This window comes from Syngnathus typhle, linkage group LG20 (genome assembly GCF_033458585.1).
Source record: "Syngnathus typhle isolate RoL2023-S1 ecotype Sweden linkage group LG20, RoL_Styp_1.0, whole genome shotgun sequence".
Lineage (NCBI taxonomy): Eukaryota > Metazoa > Chordata > Actinopteri > Syngnathiformes > Syngnathidae > Syngnathus > Syngnathus typhle.
In genome coordinates, this window is record NC_083757.1 from 4988495 (window position 1) to 4999063 (window position 10569).

The 10569-nt window shown below is 40.2% G+C and overlaps 1 protein-coding gene across 1 annotated transcript; it reads right to left on the minus strand.

Moving 5' to 3' along the window:
• Positions 1-543: 543 nt before the first annotated feature.
• Positions 544-6825, minus strand: angpt2b (angiopoietin 2b). The gene is made up of 9 exons (XM_061267667.1): positions 6158-6825; positions 4747-4902; positions 4568-4689; positions 4040-4263; positions 3844-3968; positions 2651-2752; positions 1504-1670; positions 911-1041; positions 544-848 (listed from the first exon to the last, which is right to left on the minus strand). Exons 1-9 carry the CDS (start codon positions 6443-6445, stop codon positions 688-690), a joined length of 1476 nt encoding a protein of 491 aa, XP_061123651.1. The 5' UTR covers positions 6446-6825; the 3' UTR covers positions 544-687.
• Positions 6826-10569: the final 3744 nt, after the last annotated feature.

Consider the following 10569-nt stretch of genomic DNA (forward strand, 5'->3'; position numbering starts at 1 on the left):
ATATAGCTTGTCCAGTCCTTGGAGACTCTAATAAACTAACAACTTGATTTTAACACTATTCACAATTCACACAACATCTGCTTTATTTATTTTCCATACTTAGACATGACTTTCTTGTGTATTTACACTCATATCGTATATTAAGACGATGCTCGGGCGATTTTAATAGCGCGGCATTGTTCGGAGCAATTCAAGTGTGTTGAGCATCCGACCTAATAGAGTAGTAAATCAAAGACAGTTAAGTCTGCTTGAGTCCTTCACGGGCTTGGTGAAGCCTTACAAAGGAAGGCAATTTACAGAGGAACTCACCGGGCAGAACATATTTTTACATTATCGGCAAATAGATGTTTCTTGTGGAAAAATATCTACTGACGGAAATAAAGATATCCCGAGTCCGGCTCTACAGAAAATACACGTGCTATATTCTTTTTTAACTGTCGTAAGATGTTGTAACACATGCTTTATTTGTACCATAAATTGCCCGAGTAAGAATGCATAATGGGATTTTATGAGCAAAAAATGAATATTTCATGAGAGCCAGGATAGGAAAGAAAAGGAATGCTTTAATTTGCAGAAGCTGTTTGTAAAGTTTTAAATGCCATCGAGTTGCCTGAGGAACTTTGTTGAAGTGAGTTGAGGAGCAACAATTGAGCTGATGTTTGTTGAAATCTGGTATAATCTGAAGAGTCAGAAGTTTGCTGGGCGCACCATCATGGTCGCCATGGTAGCCATCAGATTCGGTCCTTTCCAATAGTACCACTTTATTCCGTTGTAGCGAACCACGTTGGATGAGCTGGGATAATGCATTCCATTCAGGTTGGAAGGTCCACAAGCCTCAAACCACCAACCTGTGGAGCAAAACGTGGTCAAGAATAAGTCAGGGAGAACATTTTGAATTTTTTGGGGGTACCTCCAGACGCCAGCTGTGCACATTTGCAGGTACAGCGGTCATTGTCTCTGTCCTTGGTGCTGAATTGGGTACCGCTGTGTGCCATGCTGTCTGTCCGCCCGGCCGTCCCGCTGAACCCCTCAACGTGAAGGCTGAAATTGTGGAGTCATCAATGTATGGTTTACATCAGAATTGCTTCCAGGAATATTACCGTATTTTCCGCACTATAAGGCGCACCGGATTATAAGGCGCACCTTCAATGATTGGCCTATTTTAAAATTTTGTCCGTATATAAGGCGCACCGGATTATAAAGCGGATAGAATAAATAACAATGTTGCTCGAACGTTAATGCAATCACAATATAGTAACACTCGAAATAGTGAAAACAATAACAATGTATCAATAACTCAATATTGCTCAAACGTTAATATCACACAACACACAAAATAAACGCGTAAAGATTACTTTAATAAATTAGTCCTCATCCACGAATCCATATTGGTCCATATATAAGGCGCACTGGATTATAAGGCGCATTGTCGGCTTTTGAGAAAATTTGAGGTTTATAGGTGTGCCTTATAGTGCGGAAAATACAGTACATCATGATTCAAACCTGTAATAATGCTCCTCCCCCTCTATGTAGAAGCGCTGATAATGTGAGTAAGCCTCGTTTTCCTCTCGGTCCTTCAACTGGACATGTAGGCTATATTCCCCGGATATGGTCAGTTTATGGATGATGTCATTTCCCAGCCAATGTTCCCCAGAAGGCTCTCCAAATCCCTGGATCGGGCACAAAGACAAAGAACCTAGTGAGCGGGTGGCTTTTGCCAAGAACCTGCCAAGCGTGTTTGTGCTTAATACGATAATGTAACTAAATTTAAGAGTCACATTTATCATTCGGATGGCAGGAAGACTAAATACTGAGTTCTGGAAGTGGCCCTAGTGATGACTCAGTTGAGGCTTAAATTTGTTTTAATATTTGAAGCTCAGCATTTAAATAATTGCTTGCTTCGTTCACTACAGACAAGGACGTGTGACTCAGTTTTAATGGGAAACATAATGAAACTGTCCTACAAGAGATTGCTTTGAGGCTAGTCCAAGTATATTGTAGATAAGGTAAGAGCCCAGTTCCATTTATCATGTGACCTGCAGACCAGGGCACAACAGTTTAGTGATATTGATTGCAGTCAGTGGGATCGAGAGCTCGGAAACTGGATCAAATAATTTATGTTATCTGCCACCAACAGGGTCTCTCTGCTCCCATGCCTCTCAACTGGTGCTAAATATTTACTATCTTGTGAAAATATTATTCTTGAAGGATCTTCATGGATTTGTTTTGTTCTTGCTCCCTCAATCTCCTTCCATCTCTGATGTTCTGATTTCAGGTCAAGTTGTTGCAATTAAGAAATGAATTGCTTCGGTAATCATTAAAAAATCTGGGCTAGGCTCACTCAGTTAAAGTTGAAAAATATTTTTGAATCAATGGGCCAGATATGAAAGGACTTGGAATATTTTGTTTAACCGAGCATTAAGATCTTCATACTTGATAGTATTCTTACCTTATGGGTCAGTGAAAATGCTTGGATGTGTGGGAGTCTGACAGAAAGCGGGAGCAGGTGCAATAACATGGGAGGTGGGAGAAAACACGAGGGCCGCCAAAGATAACACCCGCCAGGTCACCCTCGATCACACAGTACGATGGCGATCCCACGCCTCGCCATGTTAAAACACATACAAATCAAACCATCGGCTCTACCCACCAATTTATAGTCCTTCCATTCGCGATGGAAATCAACGGAGCCGTTTCGACGATGTTGGAACACGGTCCACCCTCCACCTCTGGTCTCCATGTCACAGAAAACCTCAAGAAAGGATATTTTAAGGAGTACACATTTGTAAGATACAGTACCGTATTTTTAGGACTATAACAAACCGGTACAGCAAATGAGTCAAATCTGACTCAACTTCAATTTAACTTAGTTTATTTATTTATTTTTATTTTTATGTTTGTATTTATTTATTATTTTATTTTTGTTATAGGATTAATAATGATATTAATTATATAAATTAATATGATATATACTATTATTATATATATTACATTATATTTTTTTAGAAAATTCAAGGATTTTAAGTAAAAGAAAGATTAATTTTTATATTTGTATTTATGTATTTATTTATTCTTATAGTATTAATATTGAAATTAATTATTTAAATTAATATATGATATATATTATTATTATTATATATTACATTATATTTTTTTTAGAAAATTCAAGGATTTTAAGTACAATTTATAGCCTAAAAAATACGGTAATTTAGTTTGAAATATTTCCCATGGCTCACAGCTTTAATGATTCAAATGTAGGTCTTTGCTAAAGTTACTCGCTATCATTGAGACACATTTTATAACTTTTGGGAGTGTGTTCAACAGAGAGCTCAAAATCTCTGAAAAATAGAACAAAACTGCATCTGGCCCACTTTATTATAACCACCCAGCTTGCCAGCCTCATTCATGGCATAGATTGAAAGCAGCAGTAGTGATTTGGGGTGTTATAACTAGCACCAACATTGGCCCCCGTTGACAGGAAACACATGGCACAACAACTTAACACCTGGGTGCTTTGCCCACCGGGGTTGAAGAAGAATACACACACAAAGAAGCTGAGGATTAAATGCCAGCCAGCAAACTTAAGTAGAAGTGATGAATAAAAAATGCTGCTATCTTGAGACCAGTGAGGACACCAGACTTGAATCTTAAACCAGGAGCATGAAGCCGCGGTTAAATTAACAAGAGCATGTTACTTGATTGACAGCTAGCTCCCAATTTATTCAACACACATTCTCACCACAATAAGAAACAAACACACGATGGCATTTCCACCAACACAATGTCCTTACTATATATTCGTTGTCACAATCATCAGCTCAATGACCTTTAAAGTTGCAATACCTTGATGGAGTGGGAGGAGTTTGCGAGATGTATGTTGTATATCCCGCTCGATCTTTGTCCTGATTGTAGAATCTCGGCACAATCCCTGAAACTAGGTGGCTCATGTTTGGGGAAATTGGAAATTTCTGGTGGAGGAAAAAAAATGCAGCAGATTGATTAAATTGACGGTTTTGTATGTTTTGGTTTGGCGTCTTACCATTGCAGTGGTTTAGTAGTTGCTCGACCGTGTCCGTGAGACGAGCTTGTTGTTTTTGCATCAAGGTATTGTTAAAAGTTGCAGCACCCAGTTGGACCTGGAGCTGGCCGACTAATCGGCTCTGCCTTTGCATCATTTCCCGCAACTGCTGCTTTTCTCCTTGCGAGCTCTCCAGCTCCGTCTCGTAACGAGCCTCCAGTGCCAAAAGTCTTTGTTCGAGATCACTGAATAAAAAAAAAAAAATCCTTATGGTGTAAGATTTTTTTATCCATACCAACTGCCGTGTTGACCCGCCTTTAACCCACGCTGACCAAAACCTGACCTCATGTTCCTGCGTTTCTGGTAAGAAGAACAGGAAACCCCTCCTAGCCATTTTACTGCACACATTTCCTCCACATGCTCTCACAATGCTTATTATATTATGAATGCCATGTTTGGTCAGATTAGACTTGCTTTTATTCCCACTTCTGATACGATCGGGACTACATTGAGCTACTTTGAATGATTAAACTCCCGAGACAAAATCACCTGTTTTTGTCACCGAGACGTGAGATCTCCTGAGTCTGCAGGAGGATGAGCTTCTCCAGACGGTTGGTAAAAAGTGAATACTCAAGTAGTTGGATCTCCAGGCGACTCGTCTGGTTTAATACCTAGAGCGTGTCGACACAATTATGTCATGTATCAAAATATATTAGCCTTCCTCGTACCTGAGTTTCAACATCAGTCAGTTTTCGAGTCTGCTCCGCTGACTGGCTTAGAAGGTTGGTTCCCATTTCCAACATGGCGGCCGTTTGGGTGTGCACGGCGGTTCTTTTGAGTTCTTCCACGCCGGAGCGAACGTTCTCTTGGATGAAATTCTCCAGCTGATGAAAGAATAATTGAGAGTAGAATAATGGCAGTAATTCTCACTGAGTCCATTCTGTCCTTCTGATCTTCCACTTTAAACAATCAAAGCCTTCCTGATCTAAATCCGAAGTTGAAAAAAGAAAAGCCATTAACACACGGATTAAAGCAATCTCCGACGGAAGAATTTAAGATCCCTGGATTGTGAAAATCACGTTCGGGATGAAGCGTAATGAATCTTGTGTTACTCGTCGAGACATTGCACTCATTTGTTCGTGTAATTACAGCAGCAGAGGAACACCAGGGTGGCTATTAGCCATGTTTGGGTCATAATTGATGTCTCGCTCAATATTAATACGCCAAAGTGTGTGTTCATGGCGGCGCTTTTTGAAAGTGGTATTTCACCAGGTCATCAGCTGTACAATATTTGCATAAGCTGCCGAGGCTATTAATAGAAAAACAAAAGCACGCTCAATCTTCTCTGCAAACCTTCAGCAGCAGGAGGGAAAGCAAGGTTGCTTTAGGGGCTTGGACAAAGAAAAACAAACATGAGTTTCTTTTTAGAAAACAGCAGAGAAGGAATTTGCAATGTTAATGCTCCCCTTGGTGCACGTGTTCACTTTTTGATCCCGAAGCAAAACGACTTTTTTTTTTTTGCATTGTTTTTCATTAGGCTTCATGGATATGATTTTTATATATGACCAATATTTGGCAGTCTTCCCAAAGATACTATTTATTTGTCATTCTACATCAACAGAAAAATCTATTTCTTCAACAGCACACAAAGAACAATTACTTTCTATCTGTACCTTTTTTGGACTCTCAGACTCATGCAACTGTCTCAAGGGGTGCTTGGGATGGAAGTGAGGTCCTCAGTTCACACACTTGAGCTTCAGAGAGTGCACGGGGGAATTGTGGCTAGTGTGTGTGTTTTTATAAATGTATTTGCAGGAAAGGGAGCGAGAGAAAGAGAGTAGAGGAGATCTGATGTTAGACAAGGTGTGAGATGAGAAGGATCTCCAAAGCATGCAACAATCCTGGGAACATTTATGGAGATGGACAGACAGGGCGGGCGGGGGGAAAAAAAAAATCTGGTGAGAATGTTTATATGTGGTATTCATGACATTCTATTTTAAAATTCAAAACTGCGGTCACGTTTGATCAATCTAAAAACTATGCATACGATAAATATTGAAAGCGCCGCAGACAAGAATAGACGTTCCACATGGCATGTAGAAGACAGAATTTATTTAGAAGCTAATCAAAGGATTGTACCTTCTGCAGCCACAGGGTATTATTCTCAGTGGCACTTTCCAGATTCTTAATTTCCTGCCAAGAGGATCTGCTCTTCTGGTTCCTGCCGCGATTAGATTTAACTTGGGCTGGGGAGTCCCCCTGGAGCGTGTTCGAGACCTCAAAGTTTTTGTGAGGCTGGCAAAGTTCCACCTCGGGGAGGATGAAAGTATAGCGGCAGGGGCCGTGCTGCACCTGGTGCTGCTGGCGCTCGGAGCCAGCTACAAGGTGGACCAGGTAGACCAGCATCAGGCCCAGCATGCGTCCCATCTCAGGATCGGGTCTTCTTCAGAGAGAGCACATGTTTCCTTCACTCTTCTCTCCTCTTCTGGTTGCTCTTCCATCCAGATGTTTCCCTTCTCTGCTTTGTTCCTGCTTCTCCTCGTAACAAGCAATTATTCAATCCATCCAGAACAAACAATAGTTGCTTCTGTCCATGTGCTTGTATGGAAAAGATCAGAGTTCTTCTTATTATCCTGCCAGTAAAGTTCTTAAAGTCTCAAGAGGAGGCTTTCTGTCTCCCTGGCTACAAACGTTCAGACTCAGTCAGTGACCCCGTCCTCTGATACTTTCACCCACTCGTCCAGCTTACAGAAGTAGGAAAAGAAAGAGCAGAGCTCCAGTCAGAACTTTGTCAACTTGTTGCCCCCTCCCACTCTTGCTTTCCCTGCTTGAAAAAAGTAAAGTAGCTTGGAGAAACTGTGTTTGTGTTTGTTACTGATGGTTGCCCGCCAAATATTTTAGCATCCTTTCATTAGCGTTTCCCCAAAGAAGAACAAACAAACATCCTATGGTTCTCGCTAATGCTAATTGTACATAATATGACAAAGGTACACCATGGAAGTTTCCAGAAGTGGATTTCCAGTCAACACTCATTCCACACTGCCATTGTTGTGTTAATGCTTAATGACCCGGGCCATTTTAAACGCCAAATCATTAAATAATATGTGCCAAAATTCAACCAATTAGAGTTGAGCAATACCTGCATCCATCCATTTTCTGTACCTACATCCATTTTTTTCAAATTTAAAAGGTTCGTCATCCATAAAACTAGAAAAATCTGGCAACTTCAATATACCCATAAAAAATGATTGAAGAAGAAAAAAAAAAAAAACACCCGCACAGAGATAATTTATTTTAATTCATGCTTGAAACCACATGTGAGCTTTTTATGCATGCATGGAATAATATAAAAGGCAAATGGGACTCAAACATGTTAAAGATAAGATGAGAAATACTGCGCGTGGTCATGGATGACCACAGTCCATCCCACTGGACATGGTCTGGATTTTCTCACGCATTCCACGAGTGGATGCAAGCCCAATTAAAGTGTTGTTACTCACTCAGTGTCCAACGGGGAAGTTGACAAACGTTTGGTACGGTGAACGTAAATCCAACGTGGGCTATCCCGGGGGGAGAAAAAAAAAAAAAAAGAGAGTTACTTTCACAGAAACAATTGTTCACAGCGAACCCATCTGCTATTCTAGTCAAGTGGTCGGGAATATCCGTCCTGTGGTGGGAAACCAACATTTAACGTCACACTGTAAACCTCGTAAAAAAAGTATTTCGCTGAAGCTGACTATTTCCAGATTGATGATATTTATAATCACAAGAATTTTATTGCCGTAGCTTTACTCAGTCAGTAAGACAACAGAGAGCCCAGTGGGGGGAGTTCTGAAAAAAACAAAGCCAAGCTCCACTAATTTGTGCGACTAATAAACATGACCTTGTGTGAACTTTACGAATGCTGATCATTTCAAACCTTCAGGGCAACTAAACCCCCCCCCCCCCGCCCCCCACGGTTTAATCAAGGTATGTTTAGATGACACGAGTGAAACCATCCAAATCCTAATTGTAAGTGAAATGTGATGCTTAATGATTACAGACCATGGATGCAAAACAAACACTGCTGCTCTGGCATTTTTTTTTCTGTGTGTGTGAATATTTAATGAAATCAGAATTAGTAACATTGTTACATTCACCACTATTCTCATTTTGGGCCCCTTCAGTATGTCTGTTTTCATTCTTCTTACAGGTGACCAATGGGACCAAAAAAGCTTTTAATGTACCGTATTTTCCAGACTATAAGGCGCACCTAGAAACCTAAAATCTTCTCAAAAGCCGACTGTGAGCCTTATAGTCCGATGCGTCTTATATATGGACCAAATTCCTAAATTCAAACTGGCCCGAAGCATTTTGTCATGAAATCAATCATAAGTGGCCCGTTGAAGACTATGAATCATGAATCAAAAAGACTATGGATGATTATTTTGTGATTATAAAGTAGTTGGTTGCGTCTGAAGTTGAAATAAAAAAGATAAAATGGAGAATGATTTGATTTGGATTAGAAATCCATTCATTGAAGGTGTGCCTTATAGTCCAGTGAGCCTTATAGTCCGGAAAATACGGTACTTCATATGTGATTTCAAACTACAGCAAGCTGTTTATAATTAGGGGACACGTTGCTTGTTGTGCACTGGGATTACGTCATACAACACATTTTATGGATTGGAGACATATTGGAAGCAGCTGCCGGTTGCTAGTTACCTTTAGTTTTCACCGTTACCACAAAGGCATCAAATAAATCTGTAAAAGGAGAACAAGATATTCATGGACAAGAACCATGAACATGAAGGTGGAATATAATATGTCATTTCTGTATGAAATGTAAATGTGGACAAAAAGGAGACCCAATTCCACCCTGACAAAGAGCAGCTGCCGCTTTAGTACTCGAGCGTCAGTTCTGAGAAGGAAGCTGTTATGAATGATGACGGCGGAGGATCATCGCAAAGCTTGATGGCAAAAGCAAGACAAAGCAGATTTAGATACAATAGAAGCTAATGCTAATAAAACTCGACAATAGGGAAGAATAATGCTAAAAATGGAAACTTCAAAGTATGTTTGATATCGAGAGGGAAATTGGAGGCGTGCACATCACTTGACTCTAAAAAAAAAAAAAAAAAAAAAGTCCATGAACAGCTGATCTATTAAACGGGCCAGAATAAAAGATGTCAACAACCTGAAGGTAAATTCACATAGAGTTAGTCGGTGATTCAGTAAGCCACCTGCGTCGTTTAGGTGATGGCGTCTAACGCCGTCAGCGGTACGGAACACCAGCGCCGAGGTTTTCAATCAAGCGAGAGGAAAATGTGTGTCCAAAGTGTCACTGACAAATGTTGAGCGTAAGACCTCCAAGGGTTATTGAGGGCGGAATGACACGGGATGAAAATTGGAAGATAAAGAGATGGATGAAGCCGGACAGCAGTCACAGAAGGGGAACGGTCGAAGATAAGTCACCCAAAGACAAAGCGGGAAGGTGGGAGAAAGAGTTCACGCAGTTCGAGAGGGACAAAAGCGACTTGGACAAGGCCTATTTTGTAGCAACACCAACGAATTGAGGTGTTGAAGTGTTGTCGTGCACAAACACCCCGAGGAGGAATGAAGGAAAATCCTCCAGATGGGAACGAGCGAGGCGAGAGATTGATCTGATAGGATTGCGCAATATGTTGACAATATGTTGAGTGAGTTCATGCGTTGGAAAGTATGGTTTGAATTTCCACATGAGACCTGATGTGACTAAAAAAAAAAAAAACTCTAAAGACGGATTTTTATGTGTCTTAAGGATTATTTATATTTGTCTTCAAACAAAATGGCCGTCGCTGATTAGTCCTGTTTTATCAACAGCCAACACGATGACGAAACCTTCTGTCGAAACATACGTGGGCGATTATTTTCACATTAGTCGAATGATTTTTTGCCAGATAAAATAAAAACATATTCCAAGAAATAATAATAAAACATACGCCTGTCAGAAAGACACATGACTGGATCCAAAATGTAGAAATCTTTTCCTCGGGGGAAAAATGATCAAATCATTAACGTCAAGGTTCGGTTCTGGATTGAACAGTCTTGATTAAATATGCATTAGATTCAATCGTTTTAGACTAATTTACTCGCCACTTAACTATTTACTCAATGCAATGGAAGACACAAAGTAGTCTGAACAAAGTCCATTAATTGTTATCGACTTATTTATTATTAAATCCAACAGTCTGACTATTTTGTCAAAGTGGAAATTAGGTTTCACCTTTAATTGGAAGTTAATACTAGGATATCTACTTCAAAAAAGTCCTCTAAACAGAACTGAAACATTTTTGATGTACTGTATTTTCCGCACTATAAGGCGCACCGGATTATAAGGCGCACCTTCAATGAATGGCCCATTTTAAAACTTTGTCCATGTATAAGATATATACATTTAGCCCGCAGGCCAGACTTTGGACACGCCTGCTGTAGGGGCTCAATATTGGTCCATATATAAGGTGCACCTGATTATAAGGCGCACTGTCGGCTTTTGAGAAAATTGGAGGTTTTTAGGTGCGCCTTAAAGTGCG